Genomic DNA, 17730 nt, shown 5'->3' with positions numbered 1-17730 from the left:
CCGATGACCCGGCCGTCTCCCTATGTTTCCAGCAGCCCCCCCACCCATCCCTGTCCCTTAATAGCTTCCAGGTTGGCACAACTGGGACCTCCAGCCCCCCAAAATCAAGAGCTTTCCCAAAGTGCCCTGGATGATCCTTGGGGGAGACATGGGGGAGAGGGTCGAGAGAAAGGGCTGTTGAACTCTGGGGGTTCTTTCATGTCCGCAAGTCTTGGCCGAGGCACGCTGCCTGCGGAGATGTCCTCAAGCAAGTCAGTGCGGCCTTGCATGCTTGGTACTGCTCCCCCAAACTGGTCCTGGTCCCCCAGGAAGGCGTCCAACAATACCCACAGGCCCCGAGCTCTGCGAATGCAGCGCTGGGGGTCGGGGTTGAAACCGAGTCCGCGTCGGAACTGCAGCCGGGAACCGGGGAATCGAACCCCCGGCGCCACGCCACCTGCGGGGCTAGTGGGTCGCAATGTCCAGGCCTGGGGTCAGAACGTCAGGGCACCGCTTCCACACTGCGCCTGCGCAGGGCCCGGCGCGCACGCGCACGCGCGTGTACCCGGAGGGGGCGTGGCGTGATGGGACCAATGAGCCGCGTAGGAAGCCCAGACGCCCTCACTACGCCTGCGTGATCCCGCCTCTTTCTGCTGGACAGCCAATCGATTTGTGGTACCCGCCCTGACGACGCAGCAACGCCCTAGCAACGCAGGCCACGCCCCCGGAAACGCCGCGCGCAGGCCGAGAGCATCCCGGGGCCGAGAGCATCCCGGGGCCCGGGTCGGGTCCTGTCGTGTCGGGTCGGGTCGGGTCGGGTCGGGTCGGGTCGGGTCGTTCCCGCCTCTGGGCCATGAAGCTGACGCGGAAGATGGTGCTGTCGCGGGCCAAGGCCTCGGAGCTCCACAGCGTGCGCAAGCTCAACTGCTGGTGAGGCCGCGCCCCATGCCGGGCCTCTGTCCCCCCTGCACGGTGTTCTGCAAGGGCCGGCCGCGAGTCCGCAAAGCTCCGGGCGACTCGGTGCCAGCGCCCACCCCGGCGCCCAGCTTGCCTCCTCGGGCCGCCTTTGCGCCCGAGTAACTGCCGTCTCCTCCTCCCCAGGGGCAGCCGCCTGACAGACGTGAGTGCTCTCCGTTCGTCGCCTCTCCGCGCCCCCCAGCCCAAGGCATCCTGCTCCCCAGAAGCCCCTTGGGCCGCTGGAGCCTCCCCGGGCGGGCGTGCCCTGCACCTTTGGCTGCCCAGCGGGGAGGAAGGCTCCGGGTGCGCTCGCTCGGGAGTGGAGCCGCAGAGGGGCGCCTCGGCGCAGCGCAGCTCCGCACCCGCGCCGGCGCTAGGTTCCAGGCTGGAGCCTTTCTTGGGGGGGGGGCGTACACCCAGCAGCGCTCAGGGCTTGCTCCTGGCCCTGTGCTCACGGGTTCGAGCCCGGGTAGGCTGCGAGCAAGGCGATGTCCTCCCCGCGGTGCTATCGCTCCCTAGGGAACAGCTAGGGAGGCCCTGGTGGTGGGGCCAAGAGCTCAGCCTCTCTGGGCGTGGCTATGTTCAGTCCCACCTACTGGGTGGTGGCCATTGGGGCAGTCCCTCCTCTCTGGTCAAGTCCAAACCAAAGGGCAGAGCCCAGCTGGGGCAGGTCCCTGGTCCAGTCTCACCCACACACACAATGACGTGGCCATTGGGTCGTCTTGGGCGGGGCGCTGCTGCCACACCCCCCACCTGCTGTTTGGAAGTTGAGGTGCGGCTTTGCTCCCCCCATTGAGGCCGTGGTGGTGGTGGTGGTGAGGACCCCAGCGCCCTTCACACTCGCCCACCCCTCCACCTAGATCTCCATCTGCCGGGAGATGCCGAGCCTGGAAGTGATCACGCTCAGGTACCAGGCCCCAGGGAGAAGGGGGTTGGGGGACAGTCGCTGAACCCACTCACCAGCAGTCCCGTAAAACTTCCAGGCACAAGCACAGGGCAGGAGGGATCCCCAGGCTTGGTTGGTTCCCTCTCCAGGTGCTGGGCTCGAGCCCTGCCGCAGGCTGGTTGGGCCCCTGGGACCTGGCAGGGCTTCTGGTGCAGCACCCAAGGGTCCCAACGCCTCGCGGACCTTGGCACTTCCCCTCCAGCCTCTCCCCTCCCAGGGCCCCAAGTGCCGTTGCCATCACGATGGGTTCATTTTCAGCGGCGGCGGGGGCCTTCACCCTGGGAGGGGCTCTCGGCGCCTTGCACTGTCCCTTTCCCAGGTGGGGGTCATGTGTGGGCCCCCTGCTCCAGGAGAGGACTTACCCCTCCCTCGTTGGGTTTCTGTGATCGACCCTGCAAGGCTGACCTGGTGCGCCTGCACTCAACGCCCTGTGTGCCCACAGCGTCAACAGTGTGTCCACGCTGGAGCCCGTGAGCCGCTGTGGGCAGCTGAGCGAGCTGTACGTGCGCCGGAACCGCATCTTCAGCCTGGCCGAGCTGGCCCACCTGCAGGGCCTGCCGTGCCTGCGGGTGCTCTGGCTGGCCGAGAACCCCTGCTGTGGCCCCGACCCGAGACGCTACCGCATGACCGTGCTGCGGGCCCTGCCACGCCTGCAGAGGCTAGACAACCAGGGTACGAGCGGACCAGGACCTCCTGCCCTCTTCTAATCGGCCCTGGGGAGCAGCGGCAGCAAGGGGTCTGGGTGCTGGCGGCACTCTTTGTCCTTTCTGCTCTACCACCCAGACCCTTTCTGCCTACTGAACCCTCGCGCTGCACACCCCTCCTGTCTCCTGCGTACACCTTCACGCAGCCTCGTCTTCCACAGCCGTGACCGAGGAGGAACTGTCCCGAGCACTGACGGAGGGAGAGGAGCTCACAGCCCTGACTGTGAAGGATCCTGTACCCGAGCCCCAGATGGACCCTCTGAGCGGCACTGAAACAGAGACAGGGTGTGTGAGGGGAACCTTGCCCTGTCTGGAGCAGGCGGGTGGGTGGGTGGGTGAGACCTTAGGGGACGCATGGCCACGGGCAGGCAAGGCCTCACTCGCCCTGTCCTCTCCACAGCACCGAGGGGCAGCTGTGCCTGAAGCCCCCTGCTGGGCCCCCCTTTTCCTCCTCTAGCACACTGGCCTCAAGCAGCTGCAAGAATAAGGTGAGTGGAGCTGGCCCACTGCCCACCCGGGGGCAGGATGGCTCTTCCAGAGCCAGGCCAAGGTATCAGGAGGGGCTCACCCAGGTTTTGCTGCATCCTGTGGGACCACCCACAAACTGCCCACTGCCCATCTCCTGCCAACTTGTTTTGTTTTTCTTTTCTGGGCCACCTGCTAGTGCTCGGGCTACTCGTGGCCCTGTGCTCAAAAATCGCTCCTGGTTGGCTCAGGAGGCCATATGGGATGCTGGGAATCTAACCTGGGTTTATCCCTGGTTGGCAGCGTGCAAGGAAAACGACCTACTATAGCTCCAGCCCCTCCCTACCAACTTCTGAGGACCTTTGGGCAGGCTTGGGGGGTGGGCCTGGGGAGACATGGGTGGGGCCAAGGGCCCTGTGTGCTAAGGCTGCCTGGGATGTACTCTGTGTGCATGGGCAAACCTGCCTGCCAGTAACCACAGCAGCTAAAGGAGCCCCACTTGGGGCCCTGCTGGGCAGGGAGGGCAGAGTCAGCATACGTACTTGGGGTCAGCACACATGTACACACATACATTCACACGTGGGGTCAGCATACACACATGTGCATGCCTGTCCCCAGGCCAGCCATGCTCAGAGCCTCCTTGTTTGCAGAACCGTGTTCTGAGTGCGGCGCTGCTACTGCTTCAGGAGTTGGACACGGAGGCCTTAGAGACACTACACCAGGCTGTGCTGAGCCGGCTGCAGACCCTGCAGGCACGTGAGATGCAGGAAGACATGGGGTGAGCCCTCCACACCCCGGAAGATCAGCGCCTGCAGGCGACCTCACACACATGCAAACACACACATTGGAGAGCCCCTCAGTGCTCCCCAAAGGTTACTCTTGGGCTGCACAGGCTCACATGGGCATGAAAACTGCCTAAGGTGAGCCCTGGTCAATCCCTGGTACTGGGACATGTGGAATGGACATGAGGGACCAAGAGGGGTCCCTTTACTCTGCACAGGTTCTGCTGGGGGCCTGTTGGTCTGCCAGGTAGGCAGCCCTCTAGAAACTGTCCAGCACAGAGATGAGGCGTGGAAGTTGGGGTGGTACGCTGTGAGAGGTGTGTCAGCACCCCCAGACCTGGAGCAGAACTGCTGCATCCTCTGCTGTAACAGGGTGTTCAGCACTCAATAAAGGCTCTTTACAGACAGTACCACCCCCTGTGCTTGCCTTAGCTTCTCACATACCCCAAGACCTGGAGCTCCACCTTGGACATTAGGTTGGGACTCATCACACCCCGGCCTCTGGCACATGAGCTCCGAGGGCTCAATCCAGGTTGAGCACCAGGCAGGGCGAGGGGGACCCACCTGCCCAGCCCCCCCCCCACCTGGACCCTTACAGACCTGGGTCCCCCAGTCCCACCAACTCCAGGCCACACAGGGTCCTGATAGCCAGACTCCCCAAGACACACAAAGTCCACGGTTGGAGATTTCATTTTTACAGAAGGGATAGTTGTGAGGCCCCAGAATTCGGTGCACCCCTCCCCATCGGGCCTGAGAGATGCCAGGCACGGAGGACGGAGAACGGGCCCAGCACTGACTTCCTGGCCATCCGCAGAAGTGGAAGTGGGGCCCAGCCCCGGCCCAGCGTCCTTGCTGAGCGCTCAGAAGCCCGTGTCGACGCTGAGGCTTCGGCGCGTGACGTGCTCCAGCTCCCCCGACACGTAATCGGCCAGGCTGACTCGGTAGTGTGCCAACATCTTCAGCAGCAGGCGCAGGCTCAGCCACCACTGCTCGCGGGGCATACGGTGCCTGTGTGGGGAAGAGCGATCGGTGTCAGGGCCAGCTCGGGCTCACACTCCATCACCTGCTTCCCTGGGGCTCGGGACTCACTCGAAGTCCGTGTCCTTCTTGAGCTCAGTGACGGGGCTGAAGGCCACTACCTTCTTCCGCAGGCCGATCACGACAGCCGAGTCGGGGCAGTTGGCAAACACACGGCCTGGACACGCGGGAAGGTGGGCCAAGAGCTCCAGGGCACCTGCTCCACCACCCCAGTGCCCTGCAGCCACCTCCCACTCTCCCGTGTCTCCACCCATGCCTCCCAGGGCCACAGCCACTCCTTCCTCCTACCCACGGACTCGCCTACTACTTTCTACTTTCCTGTGGCCCTCACCCCACTGCCCCTTAGCTCTGCCCACACCCACTTCCCCAGAACCCCACCCAGGAACAATTTCCCACTCCCCACAGCCCTGCCCGCTTTCCCAATAATCCCACCCACATAGTCCCGCCCACTGCACCCCACTCCCATTCCCTACCCACACAGGGTCCCATCCAGTTGACCATAACCCGCCATGAACACATGGCCGTCCCACTGTCCGTGGTCCAGCCCATGACCCCACCCACAAGCGCAGGCCCCTCCCACTACCCATCCTCCATGGGCTCCTCCCTGTCTAAGCCCCCCAACAAGCAGCGCCGCCCACTGCCCTACCATTGCGGTAGAAGGTCTGCAGCTGCTCGGAGATCCAGAGCGCCGCCTTCACTCCCAGCTTGGTGCCGTAGTTCCGATCAAAGGGGGTCGGAGCCCCACCCTGGAATGGGGACGAAGCCCACGGCACGGGTCATGGGAGGGAAGCCTGGCAGGCCCTGCTCCGTAGTACCCCCGGACACTGCCATTGAACCCTGCTGACACCCCACCCCTGAGTGGGATCTCTAGGGCCTCCTCAGACACGGCCCACAGTCACCTTCAGAGGCCCACATGCTGCGGGGGGGGGGGGGGGATCCTGTGCCAGTGTCTGCCGGGCACTCCAGAGACCCCCACATACCTGCTGCAGGTGCCCCAGCACGTTGGTCCTGCAGTCGAACACGCCTTTGCCCTCAGAGGAGTAAAGGCTGTACAGGAAATCTGTGGTGTAGTGCTCGTGACACTTCTCGTTCCTGCAAGGCCAGGGCAGGCCTGGATGGATGCCAGCTCACCCCAGGGCACACACATCCTTCCGCCCAGCCACCCACAGCCTTACCGTATCACCAGGCCCCTCTGGATCTCTGTCTTCATCTTCTCTGTCATGTGCTCCACGTTGGCCTGCAGGTAAGAGGGCGCTGAGGGGGTGGCCCAGGCTGCCTGAATCCCAGAGGGCCCCTGGGACAGGAACTCAGGGTCCTCACCCACCTCCAGGTCGTGGATGTTGAAGGGGTCCTCGAAGATGTAGGCGGCGTCGGCGCCCACGGCGATGCCCGTGACAGTGGCTAGGTAGCCACAGAACCCCCCCATAGTCTCAACCACGAACACGCGCCTCTTGGTCCCCGATGCCGACTGCTTGATACGGTCACAGCTCTGTGGACGCAGTACCTCAGCACAGGGGTGTGGCAGCGGGGGCCAGGTAGGCGTTCCCCACAGGCTCCCCACAGCAAGGTGGGCAGGGCTCAGGGAGTTTGGGAGCGCAACACCGCACAGGCCTGTTGAGGTGGGGGTGGTCCCAGGACAGCCACAGGCTTGTCTTATGCAGGGGCATGTCCTGGTCACCATACCCAGAACATCACTTCTGCCTCCAAAAATATGCAACATCAGGGGCAAGAGAGGCAGTACAGTGAGGACGGAGTTCGCCTTGCATGTAGCCAACCAGGTTTCAATCCCCAGAATCCCATATGGTCCCCCGAGCCTGCCAGAAGCGATTTCTGAGTGCAGAGTCAGGAGTAACCCCTTAGCACATGGCACAGGTGTGGCCTAAAAAAGTCTCTCTCTATATACATATACATATATATATATATGTATGTATGTATATATATATATATATATATATATATATATATATATATATATATACATATATACATATAGAAAAGAAGGGAGTTTGCTCCATCTCAGAGTGCCCTGAAAACTATGAGAATGGGTGCTGGCAAGGCAAGGGGAGGAGGCTGTACCCACAAGCCAAATCAAGAAGTCAAGCCCAGAACAGTGGGTCAGATACCCAGTGGCTGGCGTCCCTAACATGAACAATGAAAATGAGTGAAGCAGCCAGTAGGGGAAGGTCCTGGGGGAGTGCAGCACCTTCTCTTCAGCCGAGACCTCCCCCAAATCCCCAGCCCGACAGCAGGAAGCCCTCAGCACCCAGATGCAGGGTTCATCTACACCCGCGCTGCATGGGGCCCGTACCTCCATGGCAGCGTTGACGGCTGTGTCTGAGCCCAGGCTGAAGTCAGTGCCAGGAACGTTGTTGCTGATGGTGGCGGGGATGACGCACATGACGATGCACAGCTCCTCGAAGCGGCCTCGCGCCTCCACCAGCTGCAGCACACCCTCGTAGGCCTGTAGACAGGACGGGTTAGGGGGGATAGGCTGCAGGGGCGGCTCAAGGCCTGGCCCATGCTGCAGGGGGGAGGCGGGGGTCCTAGGCCTTACCTCGAAGCCCCCGATGACCAGCAGGGCGTGGATGTCGTGGATGCGGATGTTGGCCACTATCTTCTCCAAGAAGGCCTTGGGTAGGGTCCTACGCCGAGGAGTGACACGTCTAGAGAAGCCAGCGAGGCCCCAGCACCCAAGAGGGCGCCCCCACCCTCACAGGCAGAGACAGGCTCAGCACCATGGGGTGCGTGGGGCTCGGACACCCCACTGCCTGAGCAACACCCAGCAGAGGGACTAAGGCCTGTTGGGGTGCAGAGGCCCAGGACCCCTCCCCTGGCTGAGCCTGCACTGGGCTGGCACCCCTAGTCTCCAGGTGACAGGCCGGCCACTCACCTCTTAGTCCCCAGCATAGAGCCGCCACGCCCCAGCCAGCCGGCCACATCGTGCCAGCCCACTTCTTGCACCTGTAGACACGGGGATTCAGGGGGTGCTAGACCCTGGAGGGGGGGCCCACATCCAGGGGACACCAGAGCTGCCTCGAGGGTGCCTGTGCCCACCTGGCCCTGTTCCATCTTGGGCCCTGCCCACCGTCCATCTCTAACTCTGGTCCCGCCCACCTGCCTCACCCCCATCGTGGACCAGCCCCCCCCCGCCCATCCCCGCCCACTACCCGCCTCTAACCCTGGCCCCTCCCACATCCTTCATGGGCCACACCCACCTGTCCTACCTACATCCCTGCTCCGCCCACCTGCCCCATCTCCTCCCATGACCACACCCACCACCCCATCTCTAGCTCTAGCCCCGCCCCATTTCCTTCCCCGGCCACGCCCACCACCTTGGTCTCCATCCCGGCCCCGCCCACCTCCCCATCTCTAACTCAGGCTCCGCCCACCTGCCTCCTCTCCATCCATCCCCAGTCCCCCACATGCCCACACAGGTGTGGCTGCCACTCCCCACCTTACACCTCACACCTCACACCTTACCTGCCCGGCCGCCAGGCCTTCGAAGCCGTCGTGCACCACGTACACCCTGTGGCCCTGGGAGATGGCAGTTCGAGCCGCGGAGCGCACAGCCGCGTTCATGCCGGCCGCGGGGGCCCCCACGTTCAGGATGGCCATGGCAAAGCTGGACTGCACAGGGAAACGCGGGTCAGGAGGGTTCTGGGGACCCTCAGAGACAAGAGGCCCTGAGCCCTGGCAGATCTGGGGTACAGAGACTGACTGCCCCAGCTCACATGGGGATCAGTCCTGGGGTACTCGGGGGCTGCACCCGCAGAGATGTAAGTGAGGCCCGGATTCAGGCCCCACACTCAGCACCCCTACTGGAAGCTGCCGGGTAGCTCAGGCAGGGTGGGTGAGCCTTCTCCCACACGTGGTCCATGTGCCGCCCCGCCCAACCCTGGGCATGGGGTCCCCTCCAGGATGGGCCTCTAAAGGCCTTTCCATTGGCCCCCAAAGCCTCAGAAATGAGTCAGGGCCAGAATGAGAGCACAGAGGGGAGGACGTATGCCTTGCATACATACGGCCAACTCAGGTTCTATCCCCAGCAGCCCATAGGATCGATCCCCAAGCACCACCAGGAGTGATTCCTGAGCGCAGAACCAGGAGTAACCCCTGAGTACCGCCGGGTGTGGCCCCCAACCCCCAAATTAAAAATAAATAATAAATAAATAAATAAAATTAGAAATCTGGGCTCTTGGGAGTGGGGAGGGGCAATGCTGGGTCCCTGCTGCACCCCTGGCCTGGCCCATCCTCACTGACCCAACTTCAGCCCTGCCTGTGTGGGCCAGTCAGGGTCAGACCTTGGGCCTCACCTTGGCCTTGGCTGGCTTCTGGTGCGCCAGCATCTTGTAGATGTTCCAGTTATTCTCGAAGCTCCTGGGGGAGGGAGGGCAGGTGGGTCAGCTGCAGGGGGACGGACCCCTTATATGTGGGTGGAGGTGATGTGGAGGGGGGCGGGGTGTACATTCACAGCCCAGTTCAGGAACACCAGACACCCACCTGCCCCACGGGACCCCAGGGTGCCCATCACTCGAATAGGCTCCAGGGCATGCCTGACTGCCTGCCCACCTGCCCTCTCCCTGCCTGCCTCCCCTTACCCCCCTAATCCAGTCTACTCACCGGCCCCGCAGCTGTATGGCCTCTTCAAAACGCAGCTCATCCATGGCCTTCTGCACCTCCTTCGTCTGAGGACAGAATCTTGGCTGACACAGATGGACACTGGAACCCTGCTGTCCTCAGTCCCAGGGCCCAGTGGAGGGGAGCCCTAGACCACCCATCCACCCACGCCCCCTACTGAGAGGGTCCAGGGCAGGAATGGGCAGCTGGAGGCCCGGCCCACAGCCCACAGTCGAGAACAGGGCCCTCCGCACCCCTTTCTCCCCTCCAGACTTGGGGACTCACCACTTGCACACACTCCATGAGCGGCAGCCTCACAGGCTGGTTCCCGGACAGACTCACCACACAGGCAGGGGTATCGGGGGTGGCCTCGAGCAACGCCATCACCGCCTCCACCCCCATCTTGCTGCTCTGGGGGTTTGGATACGGCACCTCGTCAGTGTGACATCCACAGACGGATAGACAGATGGACAGTCACCCCCCACAGTCCACTCATCCCACTCCACACTCACCCTCTCAGTCAACAGACACCCCTCTCACCCCCAAACCTCCATCACTTCACACACATCCCCCACTTCACACACATTCCCCAACCTTGCCCGAGCCGAGGCCCCCACCCAGGCCTTACCAGGACGCGGTCGAAGGCGGACGGGGTCCCTCCCCTCTGCACATGGCCCAGGACAGTGACCCGCGTGTCGAAGCCCAGTCGCTGCACCACCAGCTGCGGCATCACAGGGGTCAGCTTGGCCCGTGGTGACCCATGTATCCCCGCCCAGTCGCTGCACCCACCCCACTGTGCCAGGGGGTCAGGTCTGCACCCCCTGCCCAGCCCACCCACCCAGGCTCACGCTCCTGTCACAACAGTTGGCATGCTGTGTGTGTGTGTGTGTGTGTGTGTGTGTGAGGGGTGTTGCAGTTTGTGTGCATGTGTGTGAGTTTATCCCAGGGTATGTGTAAACCTGTGATGTGGGGGAGGTAGATATGCTGCGGGTGCAGCTGTGATGTTGGTGATGGGACTATCTGTGATGGCTGTGTTGGGATGTGGGGTATGTATATCCGTGACGTGTCTGTGTCCGTCATGCGTCTGTGATGGGATATGTGTGTGCGTATGTGGGTGACCCTGTGCCGTCTGGCTCTGCCTCCCTGAGCTGTGGTTCTGAGAGACAGAGCCCCGTGGCCAGACTCAGGGCAGCTGTGGAGGGCAGGCAGGGGGCTGGCGGATGGACCTGCAGCCTTTGTGGGGATCCTGGGGGCCCCGTGGGAGGCAGCCCGGTTCAGCAGAAATGTAGTTCTGAGCCAGCACTGAAAACGGGCCCAACTCCCCATCCCTGAGCCCACACCCCACTCACGTCCTTCACGTAGCGAGAGGAGATGGGCTTGCCATGGCGGTCGATGGCGCCCTCGGCCATGATAATGATGTTCAGCCGAGACCCCCGGCTCCGAGTCTGGGTGCGAGACAGGGTGGGAAGCGGGCTCAGCACCTAGTCAGAGCCTCGTGGTCGGCCCATCCTGGCTTCTAGGAGCCTCCTCCCCAAGGCCTGGGCAAGGAGGAAGGGCTTTCCTGAGACCTGTTTAGTCTCCATCAGAAGCTCCCCAGGACGACCGAGGGACCCCAAGATGACCGAGGCGAAGCTGATCCCCTGAGCTACAGAAACTAGGGGCCCCCACTCATATACACCTTCCCAGGCTGCACCACAGTGCATGTGAAGGCCTCTGGGACCTCTTCCTGGGCTCCTCTGACCCAAGGGCTGGGTCTTCAAGAGGGACACGGGGAGAGAATGGGACCAGAGGGCTGCATGGAGGGGGCAGCATGGGTGAATTGACACCCGCAAAAAAGAGCCCAAATCTTGCTGGGACTGCTCACAGGCAGGGCAAACTGAGGCTCAGGGAAGCAAGTTGTGGGGGCAAAGGGCTGTACCCAGGTCAGCCAGGGGCCACCAGCATCAGCCTTCCTGTGCCTTGGTTGGTTTCACAGGATGGTTCCCGAAGTAGGTCGTGCCCTCCCCCACTGCCCAGAGATGGTCACTCAAAGGGGCACAGCCCGTCCCTCTGCCAAAGCCTGGCAGCCCCTCACCTCGCCCAGCCTCTCACACATGAAGTTCTCCCAGCCATCCTCAGGGGGTGCCTCAGGGATGAAGAGCCAGTCGGCCCCCGAAGCCAGGGCGGAGACCAGGGCCAGGTACCTGGAGGGGAAAGAGGGGAAAGAGGCGGCTGTGGCCCTGGCAGGGCAGCGCTGTACCCATGTGCGACCGCCCAGAACCCCCACCTCCCAGCCACAGTGCAGGGACGACTCAGCCCAGCCATAGCCACGTGGGCCACGCCACAGTCATGCCCCCACGGGGGCCACATCCCACCCAGGGTCACCACCGCAGGCCACGGCCACCCGGGGACTAGCCAAGGAAGGCCACATTCACGGGCACACCCAACCGGGGTGACATCCCACCATAGGCCACGCTCCCAGTCACGGACATGTCCCACCATGGGCCACGCCCACAAGGGACCAAACCCCTGGGTACCCCTCCGTGGCCAAGCCGAGCTGTGCCTCTCCCCAAACACCCCACCACTGGCCACGCCTCTTGGCACCATGACCACGCCCGCCCAGGACACACTTCTCCCAGGCCCCCACATACCCACAGTGGCGCCCCATCACCTCCAGCACGAAGGTCCGCTGGTGGCTGCGAGAGGGAGGAAGGAGTGTGAGGGGGGCGTCCCGGCACCGCCCCAGCCCGGCCCCTCACAGCGCCCTGCACCTCTGCGCCGTGGTGGTGATGGCGTCGATGACCTCCATGATGCGGTGCAGCGCCGAGTCGGTGCCGATGGTCATGTCGGTGCCGCAGAAGTCGTTGTCGATGGAGCCCACCAGCCCCGCGATGCTCAGGTGCGCGTGGGTCTGCGCCGTGGCGGCCGGGATCCTGCCTGCGAGAGCACCTCTGGCACTATCGCCCACCGTCCAGGCCCCTGCCACCCACCCAGGACCAGGCACAGCCAGGACCCACCTGCCAGGGCCCACCTGCCAGGACCCACCTGCCTGGACCCACCTGCCAGGGCCCACCTGCCTGGACCCACCTGCCTGGACCCACCTGCCAGGACCCACCTGCCAGGGCCCACCTGCCTGGACCCACCTGCCAGGACCCACCTGCCTGGACCCACCTGCCGCCACCAGCTCCTCCAGCAGCCCGCTCCACTCCTTGCGGAAGATGTTGGCGCCCGTCAGGCTGCCGTCACCGCCGATCACGCACAGGTTGGTGATGCCCCGCTGGACCAGGTTGCAGGCGGCCTCCAGGCGCCCCTCCCGCGTGGTGAAGGCCTTGCAGCGGGCGCTGCCGATGATGGTGCCGCCCTGCCCGGGCATACGGGGGCTGCTGGGTCTATCTAGGGGCACCACGGGGCCCAGAATGGACAGGCCAGCCCTCGGGAGGGGGCCCTCCCTGTCCTGTGCCCTGCACTCCGGATAGGAGAAGGGATTGGGAACAAGGCGAAGGAGACGAGAAAGAGGAGAATGGGAAGCGGAAGGGAGGAAGGAGAGGAGAGGAGGAGGGAGGGGAGGACAGTAACAGAGGAATCGGGGAGGGGAGGAGTTGGAGGAGGATTCTGGACAAGGGGCGGGAGAGGCGAGCGAGGGCAGAGGGAGGCACAGGGCAGGGCAGGGCAGGGGGGAACCTCACCAGCTGGATGATGTTGGAGACGCTGAGCCACGTGGCTGGCTTGATGTTGTCGCCTCCTTCCACCAGCCCTTCATAGCCCTGGGACACAGGGCAGGTGAGGGGGCGTCCAAAGGTCCCCGCGGGTCCGAAGCACCAACCAGCTACCCCCAGGCAGCCGGGAGAGGCCTAGGGTCCCGGCGGGGCTTCCTGAAGTGTTCCCAAGCTGTAGCTGGGTACAGCGCCCAGGACCCAGCTGTGCCCCGTCAGAATCATGCCAGCAGCTGTGCTCCATCAGCTTCTCTTTCCCCTCCCTCCAGCGTGGCAGGGCCTCCCCAGTGAGATCCCCCCCACCGCCCACAGGGCAGTTCCGTCGGTTTCAGTCCTGCAAGTGGCCCCACCTTGCGTGTGCCCAGTCCCCCCCACGGAGGGATTCAGGGAGGGGGCACGGGTCAACTGGTTAGAGGGGAGGGACAGCACTGGCCCTGCACAGCATGATGCCCACCTGCAGGGGCATCCCCCTGAGTCTGGGCAGGGCACTGGCTGGACACACTGACACACGGGCCCTCAGTGACGGTCCCACCTGAGCCGCTGCATTCCGGGGCCAATGCCCCGACCTCAACTCCTGCCCCGGGCTGAGCCCACCTTGCTGGGGAGGGCCCCGGGCAGCGAAGCCTGGGGACAGGCAGGCAAGTCAGAGTGTCTGCTAAAATAATTAATGTCTGAATGGGGTTGAGTACTGAGTATGTTGTGTGTGTGTGCGTGTGTGTGTGGACTCTAGTGAGTGTCAACTATCAAGACAGGGGAGTTAGCAAGATGAACAATGGTGTTTGTCAACAAGACAGGGTGTGTGGCATATGTGTGTGTGAAGATGTGTGTGACACTGTGCGTGAGTATGTTTGTGTGGGGCATTCTGTGTGGCATGTTTGTAGGAGTGTTGTATAAGTGGGTTTCAGGTGTGTGTATGTTGTATTGTTGTGCAGGTTGCGCATGTTGTGTAAGTGTATGCTTATTGTTATATATGTGTGTTATATGAATATATGTGTATGTTATGTGTGTTATGTGGGTGTATGTTGCATTATTGTGTATGTGGGTGTATGTTGCACTGTTGTATAGGTGCGTGTATGTCGTGTGGGTGTATGTTTATGGTTGTGTGGGAGTTGTGCTGCATTCTTATGTATGTGTGTGTGGACGTATGTTGTATTGTATATGTGCGTTGCAGGTATATATGTATTGTGTGGGTGTATGTTTATGGTTGTATATGTTGTGTGGGTGTGTAGTATGGTTTTGTAGTGTGTACGTGTTGTGTAAGTGTATGTTAAATTGTGCAGCATGTGGGTGGTGAGTCCCCTGCAGCGTCAGGCCCACCCAGACGCCCAGAACCGGAGGTCTCCCCATCACTGGGGCTCAGGCCGCCTCCCTGGCTGGGTTGAAGGACACAGATGCCCGACCCTCACCTCATAGATGAGGAAGACTTTGGCTCCGACGTAGATGCCCATGCGTGTCACAGCCCTGACGGCAGCGTTCATGCCTGCAGGAAAGGGAGGGCCAGCAGGGACAGGGGTCAGGGGGTGTGGAGGGAAGTGGGAGCATCACCAGGAGAGGGGTGCAAATCACCTCCAGGGGTGAAGATGGCTGCCCTGAAGCCTGGCCCTGGGGGCCCACCTCAGGGGGCAGAACCTACCCTGCCCTCAGGCTGTGCTGGGGTTGGGGGGCGTCCGTGGCCCTGCTGAGACCCCTTCCTCTCACACCTGCACACTACACACATGTGCTCACACCACACAAGTGGGCTCACAGCACAGTCACACGCTCACTCACGCATGTTCTGAGCATCCCTGAGCATGAGCCTCTGGGAAAGGGGCCTGCAAGTAAGTCCCGACCCGGGACTCCCCACTCGCCCCCAGGACAGCTCCAGGGCCAGCCCAGAGCCCCATGACCACCCATGAGGACCCAGCTGGCCAGGCTGGGCCATCAGCAGTACTGAGTAGGACCCAGACCTTTCCTGGCAACGGGCTCTAGAACCAGGGCGGGATGGGGGGACAGATGTATGCAGCCCAGCCGAGAACCTCGGGGAGGAAGAAAAGCCCCCCCGGCACCAGCAGACCAATGCGGGGACCCTGTTCCAGACCATCCACCTTCCACGAGGCTGCTCACATGTAGCCAGGCCTAAGGCCTGCTAGCCGGGGCCACGCCCAAACACCCCCACCCCCACACCAGGGAGCACTTTGCCCTTAGCCCTGGACGCACACGGCTCATTCCTGACCAGCACCCACTGGCAGGAGACCCCATTTCCTTTTGGGTATGTTGTATATTTGGGTTGTATTTTTGTTTGCCTTGGGGTCACACCTGGCAGCACTCAGGCATTACTCCTGGCAGTGCTGGGGGACGCTATGGGATGCCGGGGATGAGACCTTGTAGGCCACATGCGAGGCAAACGTCCTTCCTTGATGCTGTGGCTCCTGCACCTAGGAGACCCCATTTGGAAAACAGCCTTGGGCCCCTGCGGGCGGGAGGCCTTAAGGAGGCGGAAATTAGGGGCAGTGCTCAGCGCTCCACCCCCGCACACACACAGGAAAATTCTCCGAGGCTCCAGACCCCCATGCAGAGGGTTAGGAGCACTGTCCTGGAGGGTCAGGTGGCAAAAGAGCACTGCAGGGAGGGTGCAGACCAGGCCGGGATGGCGGGCATGGAGGGTTCAGCTGCTGGCAGTGGGGGGGGGGGGCACTGGTGGGGAAGGTAAGAGGGGCCCCGGGACAGGACAGGGGCACTGCCCAGCTGGGGTGTGAGCTCAGCAGAGCCTTGGCCCGGGCATCCCATGCCCACAGCTCCGTGGGCAGCTCGCCCCTTGAACCCTGCCCCACATCTGCCGAGGGACTGCCACCCAGGGCCCTGCCTCTGCCCAAAGCCACACTTGAGCCGCGTCCAGCCCTGCCTCTGGCCCCGCTCTGGCCGCAGTTCAACCGCTACCAGCGGGGCTGGAGCGATAGCAGCAGGGCAGCACAAGGCATTTGCCTCGCACGCGGCTGACCTGGGACGACCTGGGGTTCAATCCCCGGCAACCCATATGGTCCGCGGGGCCTGCCAAGAGCGATATCTGAGCCGGGAGCCGGGAGCAATCCCTGAGCCCTGCTGGGTGTGGCCCCCAAACCAAAAACCAGAAAACCACCCACAAAATGCAACCGCCAGCAAGCGGCCTGGAACCAGCCCAGGCAGCCGGAGCGCACCTAGGAGGAAGGGGCCACCCAAACCCCAGAGCGAGAACGGGGTGCGCTCCCTCCCGAGGGCGTTGGGGATCCCACAAGCGGGGAGACCCCGGCCCCCGGCTCGGGGGTGCAGGAGACCAGGCAGGCGAGCTGGGGCTGGAGCTCGGCGGGCCTCTCCCGACCGAGGCCCCAAACCGCCCCATCCAGAAGACTCCCCGGGTTCCGTCCCCGGGGCGCAGGGCCCCGCACAGGCGAGCAGGGGGCGGGTCCGGGTCCCCTCGGGGCGCACGAAGGACACACCCCCGGGCGCGGGGCGGGGCGCGAGGCCGTGCGGAGCGGCACGTACGACCGATCGGGGTGTCCCCGGGAGCCTTGGGGGGCCCGGTGCGACTCCCCGAGGCGCAGCGACCCCGGGAGGGACCGCGCGCTTGGAGCCGGAGCCGGAGCCGGAGCGCAGCGCGCGCCCCACAAGCACCGGGCCGGGACACGCGCGCCCCGAGACCCCCCCGTCACCCCGAGACCCCCCGAGGCCCGGCCCCGGCCCACCTTGCGCATCCCCGCCGCTGGTCAGCACCCCGATCGCCTTGCCGGCGCCCGACGCGCGCAGCTTCTCCAGGTCCACCGCGGCCATGGCGCCCGCGACGCGAGTGACACCCTCGGCCGGCCCGCCCCGAGTCCGCCGCCGCCGCCGCCCCGGGCCCGCCCCGAGCCCGCCCCGAGCCCGGCCCCCGAGCCCGCCCGGCCCGCCCCGGGGCGCCCTGCAGACGGGCCCGAGCGCCCCCAAACCGCCCGCGCGGGGCCGGCGAGAGTCCGGGACCCCAGGGGGGGGGGTAACCCGCCTGCCTGCGCCTCTCAGGACCCCCTGACCAGGACCCCCCGACGAGACCAGAACCCCCCAGGGGCCTGGGAGGGGGCCGGGTGCGCGCCGAGGAGTGCCTCGCTCAGACGCCCACGCATTCATTCATTCATTCACTCGCTCGCTCGGCCACCCAATCAATCATTCACCGACCCACTCAGCCATTCATTCACTTATTCATTCCCTCATTCTGTGACTAGAACCGGTCTCAGGTAGGGGAAAAAGGTTCCTAGGTCAGCGGTCCACCTGCAGTCCCTGTCCCCAGCAGACTGCACCCATCCCTGTCCCCAGAGGCCTGGCCAGGGTGTGGGAGTATCCCTGGAAGTTCGGGGCTGCAGGGAAAGGCAGACTTCCCCGCAGCCTACACCCTTTGGAGCTTAGCACTTCACCCAAGTGTTGGCTAAGCTCCCAGCCTGGGAGTGACTTTCTTTGTGTCCCGATACAAAGTTGATCCCATGTGGCAAGGACAGAGGGACACCACGCTGCTCTGTTTACCCTTGGACCCAGCCTCAGGGCCTCCAGCCCCAATCTGGAACCGGAGATAA

At 63.6% G+C, this 17730-nt stretch overlaps 2 protein-coding genes across 4 annotated transcripts; one reads left to right on the top strand and one right to left on the bottom strand.

Annotated features, from left to right (window-relative positions):
* The first annotated feature begins 790 nt into the window (after positions 1-790).
* Positions 791-4243, top strand: CFAP410 (cilia and flagella associated protein 410). 3 transcript variants are annotated; one of them, XM_049785444.1, is made up of 7 exons: positions 796-909; positions 1081-1099; positions 1797-1843; positions 2325-2554; positions 2748-2871; positions 2987-3074; positions 3702-4243. In XM_049785444.1, exons 1-7 carry the CDS (start codon positions 833-835, stop codon positions 3831-3833), a joined length of 717 nt encoding a protein of 238 aa, XP_049641401.1. In that variant the 5' UTR covers positions 796-832; the 3' UTR covers positions 3834-4243. The 3 variants fall into 3 exon arrangements, with proteins under 3 accessions (XP_049641400.1, XP_049641401.1, XP_049641399.1); XM_049785442.1 differs by having other exon boundaries at positions 2987-3827; XM_049785443.1 differs by lacking the exon at positions 1081-1099 and having other exon boundaries at positions 791-906; positions 1775-1843; positions 2987-3827.
* Positions 4244-4505: 262 nt separating this feature from the next.
* PFKL (phosphofructokinase, liver type) lies at positions 4506-16982 on the bottom strand. Its single transcript, XM_049785420.1, has 22 exons — positions 16876-16982; positions 14584-14657; positions 13151-13228; positions 12636-12825; positions 12236-12401; positions 12116-12160; positions 11560-11668; positions 10835-10930; positions 10114-10206; positions 9771-9896; positions 9489-9553; positions 9182-9245; positions 8352-8498; positions 7762-7832; positions 7426-7513; positions 7180-7332; positions 6196-6360; positions 6047-6108; positions 5852-5963; positions 5518-5617; positions 4923-5028; positions 4506-4841 (listed from the first exon to the last, which is right to left on the bottom strand). The coding sequence occupies exons 1-22, from the start codon at positions 16958-16960 to the stop codon at positions 4694-4696; spliced, it is 2343 nt and encodes a 780-aa protein (XP_049641377.1). The 5' UTR covers positions 16961-16982; the 3' UTR covers positions 4506-4693.
* Between the last annotated feature and the right edge of the window lie 748 nt (positions 16983-17730).

Source organism: Suncus etruscus, chromosome 13 (genome assembly GCF_024139225.1).
Source record: "Suncus etruscus isolate mSunEtr1 chromosome 13, mSunEtr1.pri.cur, whole genome shotgun sequence".
Taxonomy (NCBI): Eukaryota; Metazoa; Chordata; class Mammalia; order Eulipotyphla; family Soricidae; genus Suncus; species Suncus etruscus.
Note: the sequence above shows the minus strand (reverse complement) of the source record. Positions and strands in the feature narration are given on the sequence as shown.